At 36.4% G+C, this 17,767-nt stretch overlaps 1 protein-coding gene across 1 annotated transcript; it reads right to left on the bottom strand.

The window, feature by feature from the left end:
• Positions 1–2,799: 2,799 nt before the first annotated feature.
• On the bottom strand, positions 2,800–14,214 carry CA1 (carbonic anhydrase 1). Its single transcript, XM_032316801.1, has 7 exons — positions 14,081–14,214; positions 13,048–13,245; positions 11,392–11,510; positions 8,654–8,749; positions 6,500–6,562; positions 5,283–5,438; positions 2,800–3,515 (listed from the first exon to the last, which is right to left on the bottom strand). Exons 1-7 carry the CDS (start codon positions 14,115–14,117, stop codon positions 3,399–3,401), a joined length of 786 nt encoding a protein of 261 aa, XP_032172692.1. The 5' UTR covers positions 14,118–14,214; the 3' UTR covers positions 2,800–3,398.
• Between the last annotated feature and the right edge of the window lie 3,553 nt (positions 14,215–17,767).

Raw genomic sequence — 17,767 nt, forward strand, 5'->3', positions numbered from 1 at the left:
TTCTCTATTGAAATCAAGATTTGTAAGCAAGAATGCTTATGGTCATTTCTCCTAACTTGTTTTAAACATGGTATATATCTATTCAAATCTCTTTTATTTTATATGTATTCTCCTTAGCTTTATAAATATGTCCATATAATTCGAGGAACATATAATGAACCGTATTCTTGTAGTAGATTAAATATCTGCATTTCTATTTTGTCAAAGTAGACCAGTCTTGCAATAATGCATTTATTCATTTATATCTATGTGTGTCTGTCTCTGCCTACCTACTGAGATTGAAAACAACCAAATCTAGTAAGAGTAATGAGGAAATCCTAATACAGTGTCTCACCGAGAACAGTATATAAATAAACATTTGTTATTTATGCTTAATCATCAAGTTTATGTTCATGAAATAAGTATTTCCATATGTGTTAAAGGCCTTAGATACAAAGAATGCTGATGACTTTCAGAGAGATCGGGCTTATTATTAATCTGATGAGATCTTCAATTGAATTTTCTACGCCTTTTGTACTCTCACATGTAAGCTTTTGTTAGTTTACCCACTAATAAATGAAACAATTCACTAAAGTTTAATTTCTCTTTCTTTTTTATTATTTTATATCTCTTCGGCAATGGGACCCTATACCAACTCAACATAATATTTGTAAAAGAGAAAAACAACAAAAAGATAATTCATGAACTATACTAGATATATAACTCATTCCATCTAGAAACCTCCTATAAAGAATTACATAGAAAAGCAAGAATAAATGTTAAAATAGGAAGCAAAATCGAGAGACCTGGAGTCCGATTGTAGTTCAACTTATTTTTGTCGTTTAGAGCCAGAATCCTCTCGGTGGTCTAGGATTGACTTTGTAACGACAAAAGGAGAAAGGGGTTGAGTTTCTAAGTACTCTGAAACTCCATGCTAAATTTTGATTGTATCTAATTATTTACATTTTCAGGGGAGGTAGAGAGAAGTTTTATTGCTTTACTTACATATTCATAGAATCTGTGACCACAAAATGGTGAGGAACCACTGGATATAGTGTAACAAGTGTTATAAGAAATAGAAATTTCTTCCTTTGAGTCATGTACAAAATTAAATTTAAAGAATATGTTTGTTTCCATTCCTTTCACTTTCCCTAATTCTGCCCTTGATGAATTTAATGTTCTTAGAGTTATTTTCCAAAACATACAGAAATGAACACTTTGGGAAATATCTTGGACTCACAAATCAGCAAAAGGATGCCATCAATGTTCAGCACACCATTTCTGAAAGCAAGGGTAGGAATGGTGGGCTGCATAAGACAGAAAATGGCAGAGAGTAGATGCACCTTTTTACCCTTGAGCCTGGTGCTGCGCCATTCAGCTGTCATTGTCATTCTGGATGACTGGAAGAAGGTCAGCTGCCAAACGTCATGGAAAAATCAGAAAATCCCTGAAGGATGTTCAAATCTTTTACCTATGTTGGCAAGGGAAGAGGGCACAGAGCAGGAGGGTGAGTCAAAGAAACATACGAGTTGCTTTCTCAGATGATCCAATGTCTTGTCCACGTATCTGAGCAGCTGTTTTCATCGGCTACTTCAGAGACACATGGAAAGCCCCCATAATGCACCTCGTGAGTTCTGCCAAATAAATGAAATTCTGGCAGAAGAAGTAAGGGGAAACATGCTCCCCGGTTGGCATTCAGCTTAGGGAAAAGTTTGATGGTCATCATATATCTTCTGTCACTTTGTTGTCTTCTCCATAGCATGACTTAGAGATTTATATTTAAATTCAAGAATCCATTTTAACTTTCTTAAAAATATACATATATATATGGGTGATGAATTTAAGTATTTTTCAGGCCCCTCCCTGTTGTGAAATTTGTTTTTTTAAGTTGCTCAATTTCTTTCTAGAAAATATTTCAAACACTGTGTGCCTTGAGTGGCTATATTTTGCAGGTATCTTTTTGTAAAAACTTTTTATACCTTTTATATCTTATGCAGATACATGTCTCAAATTAAAATCATACCGCTCTTTCTTTGGCTCTCATGATGATTCTTGATAACTTTAGAATTAAAGTCCTTTCAATGTGACTCATGTGAAATGAGAAGATCATAGGACAGGTGTCACTGTTTCAGGCTTTTTCAGTATCTGGCAAATATATGGTAATATACACAAATGACTTTTGCAAAGAAAGTATTTCCTATTTATATGATGCTTATGGGAGCAGGGCACAAGTATTGTTTGGATCTATTACATTTCAATAAATAGGATTCTTTAAATTCTGGGCCCCAGACCAAAAATTCAAAAGAAGTCTTTTAGTATGGTTTTAATACAACCTTTATAGAAAGGCTTCTTCAGAGCAATGAAGAACCTGCTTGATCTGTCTTTTTAAACTATGTTTATGTTTATTGAGAAGTTTTGACTGATTATGTAACATTAGACAACACTAAGATATTGGAATGTTTACTGCTTTGGTCTCTAATATGATATCTTATATTTAGTCAGAGAGGAGGAAACTAAACTAAATCACAAGACTACACACAAGACACAAGACCCAAGATTTAAATTTTGGATGTAGATATGACTTCAGAAACAACTGACTTCAGGTTAAGGGCACCTCTGACTAAAAGATTATATGATGTTTTTATATGATTCTAAGTCCAAATGACTCTATCATTTTTATAAACCATTCTCTGGTGAATATTCTTCAGCTTCTTCATTATAGATTCTCTAGTCAAGCTAACTTGTTATAATAATGGGGGGGGGGCATTGGCTTTGCTAATGGGAGGAGGGAAAGTGGAAGCAATAACCAGAAGCAACATCTTCCCATGTAAGATACCATTTTTATCACAGACAACACAGATGATAGCAATATTGGGCCAGTGTAATAATATTAATTACAGTTGTAATCTTAGCTATATAGCTGCCTTCAAGAGTAAGAAAATGAATTTCTCAATATTTCATCTCAAGCTACTCTTAGGTTATTACATTTAAGGCAAAATGATATTACAAATAAGGCACTTAAGATTTTTGGAATGTACATGGGCCACTGATTATTTAACATTTAAAAAAATAGAGTACATACCAGACAAGAAAGGGATAAAGCTATTTTACTGGTCAACAAAACTGAATAAAATGGAAACAGATACAAATCACTAAGAAATTATTTAGTATAATTTAATTGCAATTATAAAGAATTTCACAAAAATAAACTTGAATTTAAGGACAAGTTTTACAAGCTTATGGATTATTATTTGAATTAAACATTAAGAATAAAAATTAAAACTTTGCTTTATAGATTGAATTTGCAGCTATGCTGCCTTGCTAGTATTGAAATGAATGCGTTTCTTAAAAATTGCTTTACTGGGTTATGTCCGAAGCAGGGCAGTGTTCCTGGAGTAAGAAGTTCCTTCCTGGTCCCATCAGAATGAAGCTCTCACTACTCTGCTGTTCAGAGGCTGGGGTGGCCGGTTGTTGTGCTGAATGGGGACAGCTTTGTCACCTTCAACAGTTGATAGAAGGCTTCGGAACTGTGCCAGCTGGGAGGGAGGATGAAAGAGTTAAAGAAGCAAAGGTTATTAAAGTTACACAGAACACTTTATTTCCAGTATTATTAATACACTGATTTTTAGAAAACGGAGTTGCTGATTGCAACGGTCTCACCAGGGGGAAGGGAGGAAGTAAAAAATACCTTCACATTTATTTGAACTAGGTATTTGGTTTAGATTATTAATGATGGGCTGGAATAGAACGCTAACTTTTTCAGAATATCAACTGGGCTACTTTGGGTGAGTGACATTCCGCTTGTTACCTCAGTTTCCGTATGATAAAATTACAATAACATTGCCTGTTTTCACTGTGCTGTGCCTTTTATTCCCATAACTTACTCATTTCATAACTGTACCTCCCACTCCCCTTCATCTATTATGCCCATCCCTAACTCCTTCCCATCCGGCAACCATCAGTTTGTTCTCAGCATTTATGTCCTATTCTGCTAAAAATCTAGCCTATTTAGAGTGACTTAAGCTATGGCTGAAGGCTTATTTTGTGGACCACAATGTGTGATAACTTATCAGCTCTTATGATAATCACTTTCCCACCCCCAAATATATTCCTACCTTTTACTTAAGACGTCACCTTGCCAAAAAAACCTGTCATTTAATATAGACAGATTTTTTTTAAAGATTTTATTTATTTATTTGACAGATAGAAATCACACGTAGATGGAGAGGCAGGCAGAGAGAGAGAGAAGGAAGCAGGCTCCCTGCTGAGCAGAGAGCCTGATGCGGGGCTCGATCCCAGGACCCTGAGATCATGACCTGAGCCTAAGGCAGCAGCTTAACCCACTGAGCCACCCAGGCACCCCATAATATAGACAGATTTTTAAGAGATCCACAAATACATCAACTGGCTTATAAAACTATGGAGATGTGAAAAAAAAAATCACTGACTCCATCAAAAGTGAAAATAATGATTGCACCTGAAAAAAAACTGGCATGCCCTCAACATTTCAATACTAAGTATAGGTTTAATATAGGTAAGATTTTATATGGATAGTGCAGTATGAAGCAGACTCCCTAAATAGCTAATAGGAAAAAATATTAAACACTATCAGCTATTGACCTTGGGTTGTTGTGAAGATTAAATTGGTTAGTGCGTAAAAAGTTCTCCGAATGGTACTCACCATGCAGCATACACTCAGTAAGCGGCCATTACCAGTAGGCTATGTTCTTTGCCTGTCCTATAGGTTTTTTATGAGAATTGGTTGACAAAACCTAGGTAAGGCACCTAATGAAGGGAGTTGCTCCATCAATGGTAGTTATTAATATAATTATAAACTATAATTAAAGACATATTTTGTTGGAGAGTTAATAACTAAAGCTTCAAAAAAAGAACAACAACAACAACAAAACCCTTTGTCAGCTCTCAGGGTATGAGCGTTGTGAGGCATAGTTCCCCAAATTCTTAGTAGAAGGTCCCGTAACAATCTTTTCTTTGTTTCTGAAACTTTTAGGATGACACTCAACAGAGTTGGATTTTTCCTTAATAAGGTGGAAAAGATAGTAGGACTTCAGAATCTCATTGTTTTTTTTTCTATATAAAGTAAAAAGCAGTATTACAATGCACATTTCTTTATTATTCTTTAACAGACTTATGTCAGAAATGAATCTTTTTTCAGTAGGAATGGAAAACAAACTCCTCAAAAATCTATTTGAAATCATAACGTCCCCCATTAATACTAGGAACTGAAGTGGTGTTAGTGCTTTGCTCTCCTAGTTCCCACTCTTCCACCTTTGATGTTCTACCTGCTCTGGGCTGATACTGATGCTGTCCTTGCAGATGATCCAGGTCACACTCTCATAAAGGGGAGGATGAGTCAGAGAGCCAGAGTAGGTCCAGTAATCCAGGGATGAAGGAAGGAGAGTAGATGGGTCAAAATTTGTGAATGGGGCTCGTTTGTTCTGGAGGAAAAAAGAAAAGTAATATAATTATACCATGATATAAAATACATCATATACATATATGATGTCTGTGTTATATTATTTTGGCATATACACTGTCTTGAGATTTTAGCTGGGACTTAAATTAATTTTTCTACTATATAGTATACACTGATGTGCTTGAAAATATAAACAATAAAAGTAATAGAAGACTGGGGTGCCTGGGTGGCTCAGTGGGTTAAAGCCTCTGCCTTTGGCTCAGGTCATGATGCCAGGGTCCTGGAATGGAGCTCTGCATTGGGCTCTCTGCTCAGTGGGAAGCTTGCCTCCCCCCGCTCTCCGCCTGCCTCTCTGCCTACTTGTGATCTCTGTCTGTCAAATAAATAAATAAAATCTTAAAAAAAAAAGTAGTAGAAGACTGAAAATTTGCAACACTGACATTTGGCCAAATAATCTTCTTTCTTCCTCATTTGGTGGAACATAAACAAAGGTTAGATAGTTTTTAAATAATCTATTCTCTCTAAAAGATATTTCATTTCCAAAATAAAACCCTTATTGTTTTTTAGGAATGAAGTCAGATACTGTTCCAGTGACAAATCTATTATTGACATGCTTATTGGTTAAGTTTTAGCCCTCTTCTATTTATTCTTATATTCTTTTTTGATTGTTTATGTGTGGCCTATTAATTATATCTCAGAATAATACCCTTAACTCCTGCATTTTTTGTACTGTTAAAGAAGCAGAGATCATTTTCTTTGTGAAATGGGAAAAAAAGTCACATTTTAGTTAGATATGTTTTTTAAAGAAAATTTGAATGGCTATGGAACCTGTTCTCCAAATTTCATGCTGCTAAAATAGATTAAAAAAAAAAAACTGGGAAAAGGAAAAGTATAAAACAAAACAAATACCTGAGTGAGAGACCTTCTCAGAAGCAAGTAATATCTAGTAGTACCTTGATTTTTCAAATTGGTAACTTTTGCTCTAGTCTTCCTACTCCCCACGTCAAATACATAATCAAATGATTTCAATAGTTCTGTGAACTCTTGTTCTCTGTTTTAAACCGATGTATCTAGTCTATTGACCTTGGTTTTAACTGCGTTTAGGGCATCAAGTACTTTCTGCAGTCTTGGGTTGGCCTGATCAACCTGAAGATTAAAAAAATAAATAAAATGTGAGTTAGATATTGTTATAAAGTCAAACTATGTTTAGCTAATTTTTTTTCAATTAAAAACAGTAACTGAAGAAAGGTAAGGTATTTTATCACTGTTTTAGGAGAAGGAATTTTGCTGGGCGTATGTCCTTGTGGGCCCTTGTCCTCTATAAATTGTTCATAACATGTAACCCCTGTCAACCTAAAAACAAGAAACCAGCTCAAGAGGCAAAGTGTTTATTTAAGAGCAAAGAACTGCAATTCGTGATGCACATGTTGGGGTAGAAAGCCAAATAACATTCCAATTACAGGACACAGATTCAAGGATTTTATAGAAGAAAAGGGAGATCATGTCAGTGGTTTTGAGAGGAGTTCATTGGTGCTGACAAACAGGACGGCATCCGTACTTCACTGATGGGTCATTTGAAGTGGGCACTATGCAAAAGTTCAGTCTTATCAGATCTCTCAAATGGGATATTCTTGTTCTTGCTGACTTCTCGGAATGTTGGCCGTTTGGCCCAGTTCAAAGGTTTAGAAAGCAGGGTGTGCAAGACAGTTCTCTTGGAAATGTTATTATGGCTCCGTTTTAAAATGGCTCTCTGTGTGTCATTTTTCATAGCACAGAGAAAGTGGCAAACAAAAAGCTCAGTTTTAATTTAATATGGGCAAGATGTTCAAGGATACACAAGTCAAAATCTAGGAACTTAGCAAAACTGTGACACAAAATACAACCTCTTACTTTTGGCCCGTTTTATTAGTTATAATTGGTACAGTGTATAATGTGTTGTAAGTGTCCAATAAAGGTTAACTAGAATTACTGTAATTCCAAAAGTTAGCCACCTAAGTGTGACATTTATAATAAGAAACATGTTTATGACACAGAGCTCCCGAGCCCTCAGGATTTCCTAAGCGATGAGAGCAGTAAAGGTGTCTTCTCTTATGTTAATTAGGGGACTTAGGGACTGAATCTGAGGATGAGGGCTGGTCACCAAGAGAACCAACCATGTGATTAGAGGGTTGGAACTTTCAGTTCCACCCTCAGACCTTTGGGGATGGGAGAGGGAATAGGGGCTAGAACTTGAATCAATGGCCAATGGTCAATTGAGTAAATAATGAGTAAATTGACAATGAGTGAATAATGAAGTCACCATAAAAACCCACAAAGACTGGATATAGTTTCCAGATTGGTGAATTTGGGGAGATACAGGAAAAACAGTGTGCCTGGGCAGGGCAAGGAAGCTCTTTGCCTTTCCCCATACCTTTCCTTATGCATCTTTTCCATTTGGGTAATGCTGTTATATTCTTGTATAACTAACTAGTAATCTAGTAAGAAAAATGTTTCTCTGAGTTCTGTGAGCTGTGCTAGCAGATTAATCAAACCTCTTCAAACCCAAAGAAGAGGTCTCAGGAACCTCTGACTTATAGTCAGTCAGGCAGAAGAGCACCTAACAAACAGGGCTTGAGAATCACATCTAAAGTAGGGTGGGGGGATTGTAACCTTTGCAAGTCTGAACCCTTAGCCTGGGGAACCTAATGCTATCTCTGTGTAGACAGTGTCAGAAATGAGTTGAATTCCTGAACACGCTGCTGGTGCCCAACAGTTGCTTGTTAGTGGTGGGGGAGGGAGAGGAAACCTGCACATTGGGATTTGGTGGATAGAACTCAAGAAGATCCAAGTATACACAATTTAATAAGAACTTCCCTACAAAACTTTTAAGGGACACTCCCATAGAGAATTTAAGTAACATCTGCCACTTTAAACATTAACTGAACTTTCTTCATGGAAAAATAATCCTCTTAATATTTTTCCCCCAATGATACATTAATTTGATAATAAGTTCAGGAAAGGGAATTTGGAAAATAGAAACTCCCTCCCACTCCACACCTTCCCATTCTTTCCCTACCGGAAAAACTTAATTCTCTCTTAAAAAGGGAAAGGCCAAGAGAAAACTGTAGCAAAATACCATAAAATGGAAAATTTTTAAAAAGAAAGACTCAGATATCTTTCTGCCTTATTTTATGCTATTTTGATATTTGATTGGTAAGAAATAGTGTTAGCTGAGCTCTGTAACTCTCTGTAACTCACCTTCATCAAAACACCGATAATTGCCAAACCATCAGCCTGTGAGATAGCTTCAGCAAAGCTGGAGTACTTTGCAGAATTCCAGTGAACTAGGTGAAGCTAAAAATGATAATGTGGTCAATTAGTTATTTATACCACTGTGAAGACAAAAAATTATAAATTAACTTGTTAATATATGAAGATGTGTCTTGGCTTAGATAACATTTATGTGAACATTTATCTAGTGGATAGGAAAGGTTATCTTCTCACTTTGTGGAAGGATTGCGTACATTGCAGGCAATTTGCAATTTCCATGGAACCAGTGAGTAAAATTTCTTTTCCCAAAATATCATAACTATTCAATATACTCCTTTTTAAAAATTGCTTTTGTATGGAAAGACAAGGAATTCCAACTAACTAGCTTTCAACAAATCTGAAAGAATTTCTGTCAGGCGAGGTCCTTTTTTAGCAACTTTATAGGAAGGGATTCCTGGACAGTCTAGGAATCTTGGCCAAGAAAACATTTTCTTAAGAACCTCTAGACACCTGTCAAGACATTATCTTTAGCCTAAGATCTTTATGGAACTCTACATATGAATATCCAATATGTATGTTTGTCATCTTGTTATCTTCTTGATATCCCCACATGGATGTCTAACAGGGTTCTCAAACTTAGTAGGGCCAAAGTACAACTCTTGATTTCCTCCTTGCCAAACCTGTTTCATTTTCCTATCTGTGGAAAGGTACTACCATCTACCTAATTGCTCAATCAAAAAGTACAATAGTTGGGGCGCCTGGGTAGCTCAGTGGGTTAAGCCGCTGCCTTCGGCTCAGGTCATGATCTCAGGGTCCTGGGATCGAGTCCCGCATCGGGCTCTCTGCTCGGCAGGGAGCCTGCTTCCCTCTCTTTCTCTCTCTGCCTGCCTCTCCATCTACTTGTGATTTCTCTCTGTCAAATAAATAAATAAAATCTTAAAAAAAATAAGTACAATAGTTACCATTAATTTCTTACTTTCCCCACTTATCAACAGCCATCTCTCAGCACATCTCATATATTAAAATTCCTTGCTTGGTTCATGACTTGAAGTCTTTGCATTGGTTGCTGATTTTCTTTGGCATGTCCCTCCCCATAATCTGTCAGTGACAGCCTTTTGTCTTGAATTAGGGCTGAACACAAATGCCACTTCTGAAAGAATCTTTTTCTGACCTCCCAATGTAAAGTGATCATCTGGTCAATCATATCACTTTAAATTAATTAATTCTCTACATACCACTTACTTAATCTCTTTCACTCTCTCTCTCTTGCTTTTCCTTCTCTCTCCTCCTCCTCCCTTTGCCCCAACTCCTGCTCCTCTCCTATCCTCCCTCCTGTCCTCAGTTGAATGTTGAATTTTGTGGCTAAGTGCCTTTCTTCTCTAGCTGGGATTATTTTTATCTTTCTTAAATTAGGTGAGGAGATTTCTGACTAAGACTTCTTAGGTGCAACCAGATATGCCTCTAAAAAGGTAGTATTAATTTAGGCTCCCAACCCATTTGACTTTAGTCTACTTTCAATTTTTTAGGGAAAAAGGGGAAGAAACAGTTAATGGATTTATGTAGTATTAAAAGTTATTAGCCAAGCTTTACAATGTAACATGAAGCCAATTATATTTGTGTAAAATTCCCAAATCTTCTATTAAAATAAAAAAATGCACATACGCTGTAACTTATCAATCCCTCTTACACAAACATCTGCCCTATTTAAGTGCTTTCACTAGTGCTTAAGGTATATGTACAGATGCATTTGTTGAAGCACATTCTGGTAAAAGTAAAAAACCAATAAAACAAAAAGCAAAGAGCATGGTAATTGTCCATCGGTGGGGGCCAGTTAAATAAATTCCAATATATTCATATATTGAAATAAAATTAAAAGAATGAGAATTAAAAGAATGAGGTGGAATTAACTCTATTGACTTGGAAAATGATTATGGTAAATTGGTAAGTAGAAAAAGAGGCACAAAACCACAATGTATTATACATTTGTTTTTGTAAAATTAAAAAACAGTCAACCTGTATATATGGATATATATATATATTTATATTTATATTTAATATTCATACATATAAAGAGCAAAAATTCTTTTTCAATTTCCCAGATGCTTTATTGATAGATTGATATAAATATTCTTGATTTTTATATGTGTATATAGACAAAGTGTCTTGAGAGGGATCGCTGACTTCCACGGGAGGGCAATTCAAGCGGCTGGAGGTTGGTGGCCGGCAGCAAGAACCCTCAGAGCCTCACTGAGGTGTACGCTACTCTCTGTGTCCATTCCTATGATTAAACTTGCACTCTTGGTAGAGTCTGACTAAAGTGTTCCAGCCTGGCCACACCCATGCCACCAGTGTGTCCTAACTTGAACATTTGAATAAGAAGCAAATGGTATGTTTACTTTAGAGTTAGAGCTTTAAAGGAGAGCAGCACCTCCTCTTGAGGCTAGCCTAATGTTAAGATAACAGTTTTTTGAGTCATTTTGAAGACAGAGATGATTCCTGGGCTCAGGACATCAACTCCAGGTTACCTTTTTCACATGAAAAATTTCCTTCTATTACCAAACTTGGTATGTGTGTGCTTGATTTTAATGGGGCCTGGGAATTCCTTATAGGGATGAGAATCCTCATTCCTTTGGAGCCATTATAAAGGTGACTTATGCAATAAAGCAGCTGCTTCTGAAAGTAATTCTCAGTGCATTTATCTCTTCTCACTTACTAAGTTACATTACCTCTCCAGAATATTTGACTCCATCCACTGTATGTTCAGAACCATAGTCATTTGTGCTGCCCCAGTGAAAATGGAACTGACAGAGCCTATAGCTTTCAGAAAGAGGACCACCTCTCAGCACTAGAAGAAAAAGGAACCATTATTAGTTTTATGATCATAAGCTCCTGCTTGTTGTTGCATTTAACATAAGCCAACAATAAATTGGATTAAGTAGAACTGAAAACAAACACCAGTGCCAAAGTTTTTTCTTGTTGGATTCCCCCCAACAACCATGATGATGGTGTTCATATGTACGGTGTGTCTCTGAGCATTGCATTGATAATATACAGTTCTCAGCACATGAGTTGTAATTTTATTGTTTCCTTTTTTCCTTTTTTTTTTTTTTTAAAGTAAACTCCACATCCAGTGTGGAACTCAACATGGGGCTTGAACTCACAAACCCAGAGATCAAGACCTGATTTGAAATCAAGAGTCGAATGCTTAACTGACTGTGTTACCCAGGTGCTCCTAATTTTACCTTTCCCTGCTGCCAAGGAAGTATACGGGAAGGTGAGTGAATTACAGTTTTACCGGCCTTACCTTGAATCTGCTTTAATGTGCAAGTTCATTCATTCTTTCAACAAAGACTATATAGACAATATGCATTAAGATCTTTAATAATTTATTTTGAGTAACAAGTTACACATGACATACTTTGTAATGAGTCAAGTAACTAGTCAAGACACAATGAGTATCTTGACACCTTTGTGGAGGATGCCTGTGCAGGAAAAAAGAGAAAGTGCCAGGGGGGCAATGGGGTCACTCTAAAAATTTCAACATTGAATGACTGTGTCATTTTCAGGGTCTATGTAATCTTATGATTAATTAAACACTCATAACACCAGATCTAACTTAATATTAAAAAATGGACATACCCCCAAGTTGCCTAAAATTCAGACTCAGAACCTTGTAGGAAAGAGGTAAAACAAGTTTTGCCTTTTGTCAATAGAGCTGTCTTATGAAATTGTCATTTAGTAAATTTTTCAAGAAACAGTTATGAAAACCTTACCATGTAGCAGGAAATGTGCTAAGCCTGGGGTATGAAGAATTCAGTCACTACAGTCTAGTAGGGGAGGGGGAGATAGATAAGTGTCCTTATGCACAGAATAAATCTTGCAAGATTTATGTAAGACTCATTTTCTTAGTGGTACCCAAGCACTTTACAGTGATAGACTCATTTTTCTGGACACAAAAAATAAATTCTTCAGTCCATTTGTCTTTCTTACTGTGTTCCTCCATCCTCATTCCAATTAGAAAATATTTGCCTTTTCAGTTTCTATATTCACTATGATGGAGCATTAGACCTTCTTGGAAAAAATACTGTTTATTCAAAAAGTATGAAGTGAGTATAAAGATATTAGAGACCAGAAGAGATAGGATGGTGTCATGGATGAGAAGGGCTGAAAAAAGACAAAGCTGGGAGTTCCAAAAATCATCTTTACCACTTGGCGGTTTTCCAGAAGTCCAAAATGCTTCACCAGATTGCAGCAAATTTACACACATGCACTATGCATGTGACAGAAGACTGAGGATGGCATTTACGTTTCTTAAAGTCCTATTGTTTAAATTTTCTTAGTAGGGTCAAAGAAAATATAATCAGAAGGGTCTTTTCGCTCACCTGATCGGTTATCATTGTCCTCATAGTTTACATGGAAAGAATGCCCCACGTTGATAATTTCTTTGGCTGTGGCTGGATCATAGGAGATACTGATAGGTTTAAGAGAGGTGTCATGTTTCGTTTCACTCGTTTTAATATCAATGGGAGATTGCTTATTTCCATTTGCAATGGGATACAGCTTGCCCCATTGTTCAGGACCTACCAAGGCAAACACATGCATACAATCAAAATTTCATCAAATGTTTGACTCCCTGTTTTATGACTCCCACTAAGCATTTGCTTATTAGATTATGATTTATTCAAGTATCTTAAATGGAATTCTTTTTTTTAAAGATTTTATCTATTTGACAGAGATCACAAGTAGATGGAGAGGCAGGCAGAGAGAGAGAGAGAGAGAGAGAGAAGCAGGCTCCCTGCTAAGCAGAGAGCCCGATGCGGGACTCGATCCCAGGACCCCGAGATTATGACCTGAGCCGAAGGCAGTGGCTTAACCCACTGAGCCACCCAGGCGCCCCTTAAATGGTATTCTGTTTAACTTAATATCAATTCAACATTTGAGAATGCATCTTTTCTATACTCTTATAAAACATTTGTCAACAAAACTGTAACTATTTTACTATTAGTACTAGATTTCTAATATACATATAACATAAATATGTTATATATTAATATATGTACATATATACATATGTTATATATTACAGATATATATATTAGTACTCTCTCTATAATATATTATATACTATATATATATGATATATCTGTATATATATTAGTACTCTCTCTCTATATATATATAGAGAGAGAGAGAGGAAGAGACAGAGAACACATTTTGTAGACAACTATATCCCAAAGGACAAGTGCTATTTACATGTAAAGTTATTATAATTATTCAAGTCAGGCCATTCAAACCATTAACCTATGACTATACAGTTACTTTATTTTATTTATTTTTTTAAATGCTCTATACCCTTTTTTGTTGGGAAAAGCAATGAGCTATTATTTTGATCTACATGAAGCAGAAGCACTTTACCGTTTTTGTCGTCATATCCCCAGTTGGAACTCGCCATGATCTTCTACTTAGTTTTCTTTTCTGCAAAGATAATACCCGGAATAACTGCCTGCAAGCCAGCATGCAGTAAACAAGTCAAACCGCCACTTGTGGGTTTTTATAGGAACTTCTCTGCCTTTAATAGGCCACTATTTCATCATCTCTGCCTATCAGGAAGTATAGATAAGTAAAAAAAAAAAAAAAAAAAAAAAAGAAGAAGAAGAAGAAGAAGAAGAAAGAAAAGAAAAAAAAAGAAAGTAGTAAAAAAAGCCCACAGAGGTCAGATCAGTTCCAATTATTTTATTTTCTTATATTGTAAGGGAGAAATATCAAAATTGTAGGTTTTATAAAACCAAGCCCTATTTCTCTCATGTTAGTAAATGATATGGCTGAATATTATCATATATGAGTCTTTGGGTTTCCTAAATTCAAAATGGATTTGTGCACTTGATATTTCCAGTGTTACCCTTGCTTGAACTTAAGCAATACTACCAACAGTATTTTAGTAAGGAGTTCATACATTTACAGGATGATTGTAACTAATATCATGATGTTAATTTAAAATCAGATAACAAAATTACTAATTCTTTGTGATGTATATTATCCACAAAGTACATTTTCATAAAGTACATTTTCAGAGACCCACAGGATGAAAATAAAGTATTTCATTTTAGAGCAATATTGGAATTTATAAGTGGAGACGGTTTTATTAATATTGAAATTTAATATAGCCTAATACTTATTTACACATCAAATTCAGCTCTCCTGGAATAGAAACCTTTCTTTTGTATATTTCTTCATGATTTTTTTTTCAAAGACTTTATTTATTTATTTGACAGATAGAGATCACAAGTAGGCAGAGAGGCAGGCAGAGAGAGAGGAAGGGAAGCAGGCTCCCCACTGAGCAGAGAGCTGGATGCAGGGCTTGATTCCAGAACCCTGAGATCATGACCTGAGCCGAAGGCAGAGGCTTTAACCCACTGCGCCACCCAGGTGCCCCTTCTTCATGATTTTTAAAGCAATTTCACCACCACCACCACACACACATACACACACAAATCCTATCGAGTAAGAATTACCATTTTGTAGTTGAGAGATATTGAGGGACTTCTCCACCACTAGCAAGAAGCCAAGACTTCCTCAGCCCAATGTCCGGTTGCTTTCTTCAATATACCCACTGTGTGAGGTATGAGATGGGTGATCCCCTAATTCTCCTCTTACACCTACAGTTCTCTTAAGCCCAACCTAAGCCTGAACCAAGGTGAGAATTGCCACCTGGTGAGTGATAAGATCTACTGGGCTTTCCAAGTAGGCAAAGAAAACCAACTAGGATGTGTTAGACTCTGGCTAGGTCCACACACTCAAGGCTCTAAACATGCTCAAAGAAAATACAAGCAGAAAAATGAGCTTCCATAGTAATGTTTTTTCATACCGTGGTAGTCATTAACTCCTTTCACCTTCTACAGCTGTCTGAGGTGCCTGGGCTCCCTGAAGGAAGAGGAAGATTCGGTGTCATTTTTAGCAAGGCTGACTAGAGACACTGTGTTTGTCCCTTTTTGGCTAATCATGGTCAGCTGCCCCAGACACAGAGTGGACTGTGTCTTGTGAACGTTGTGGGGAGAGGTCTAAGCTCCCGTTTTAGTAGATAGAAGGAACTATTACTTAAAGGGAAATTTTTTTGGGGAGGTTGCTATTTATTGAGGGCCCAGTATATCTTAAATGCTGTGCTGAAAACTTTACATGCATTAATTCATTAAATTCTCACAATAACCAAATTAGGCATTACAATCTGTCTTCTGCCTAAGAAGAAGGCTTTATAGAGGTGAAGACACATCTTAGGGTTACAAATGATAAATGGCTGCTCACATCCCATAAGCCTAGAGTTTAAATCTAGACCTGTTAACTAACTCCAGAGCTTTTACTCTGTCTTTACTGTCCACTGCCAGTAAATGCCCAATGACCTCCACTTGATTCTGTTTTCTGGATGATCAGATTAGTTGATCTTTTCTGGTCTGGCTCAACATGACCATTAGCCAGACTTGATTGTTGGGCTCATTTCATTCCAGACTGTGAGTCTCAGTTTAGTCAAAAGTTGTAAAAGGCACACTCTGCTTTGTACTTGCTTCCTAATAGTTGCTATCTTGTTAAAGATAACTAAAAACAGAACTACCATATTGATCTGCATATTTGAAAAACATATTTGAAAAAGACGACCTCTTTTCATTATATGATTATGTGGTGATTCATCACATGGATATTTTAACATTCATACGGGATGGTAATTCCTTTAACGTTTTTGGCACAAAATTACTTTGAGCCCTAACTATTAGGATCTTTTGTTACAATACATGCCTGGGTGTGTTTGTGTACAAGGAGAAACTATACAGAGAAAAGATGGAAAACTGAATGAATACCCCTTTACTTTTATCCCCCTTTTTCTGCTTACCAGCTTTGCCTCTTTCAGCTTAATACCCCTACTCAATCCAAGATGTCTCATTTTGTACTCATTTCACTTTCACCTATAGCCTCCCACCCCCACCAATGTCCCATTTCAGGGTTTTGATCCTTGCACTGCTTTTCACATCAAGAGTTCAATCTACACAGCTTCTGCTCTTCTAAACTAACACTTTATTTCCTCAGGCCATCAAGCATTGAAGAAGACTATTTGTTTTTCCTGATAAAATACTCTAGATAAGTATAAACATACTTCAAAATGAGTCAGGAACAGCTAGGCTGATGGAAAAATATTTTTTAAAAAAGTAATGCAAAAGTACATAAGTAATTTTCATAGAGAATTGCTTAACTAAGAACATTAAGAAGTATCAAATCATATATCAATTATATCTCAATAAAGCTGAGAAAAAATAAAAATAAAAAATATTTTAAAACTTTAGAGATTTTTAAATGTTGAAAGTATGAGGCACAGAAGGTTTAACTTTAATAATTTATTGGTTCAGTTAAAAAATTTGATGAAAACGTACTAATGGGCTGCGGGGGAGAAAGGAAAGCTTTCCTTCGTTACCTTATGAAATGGAATTTTAGAGGCCAAATATTCTAGAAAAAAAATGTAAAGATGAAATGTTAATTATCCTAAGGGGATCCACTCTTAAACTCTGTGCTACAGTTTTATCTCTTGACCTTCTTAATAAATAAAATTCATGCAATAAACAAACAGAAATATCAACTGTGCTGGAAGATTGACTGTTACTGGAAGAAGTGTTTCCCCGAGCACTCATGCTAGGGGTTAGTAGGCTGGCTAGAAAAGACTTTGTATAAAGAGCAATTTTAATCTGCCAAGTCTTTGAAATAATGACCTTCGATCCTCACAGTAGACCCAGTGGTTAAGTTAGTCTCATGTCACTTTTTTTTTTTCCAAGATTTTGTTTATTTATGAGACAGAGAGAGAGAAAGAGCATGAGTGGGGGAAGGGGCAGAGGGAAAGGGGCAAGCAGATTCCCCACTTAGCAGGGAGCCCTACATGGGGCTCATTCCCATGAGGGGCTCTATCCCAGGGATCATGACCTGAGCTGAAGGCTTAACCCCTGCGCCACCCAGGTGCCCCTCACTACCTCACTCTTTTTTTTTTTTTTTTTAAGATTTTTATTTATTTATTTGACAGAGATCACAAGTAGGAAGAGAGGCAGGAAGCAGGCTCCCTGCCGAGCAGAG

This window comes from Mustela erminea, chromosome 16, assembly GCF_009829155.1.
Source record: "Mustela erminea isolate mMusErm1 chromosome 16, mMusErm1.Pri, whole genome shotgun sequence".
Classification (NCBI taxonomy): Eukaryota; Metazoa; Chordata; class Mammalia; order Carnivora; family Mustelidae; genus Mustela; species Mustela erminea.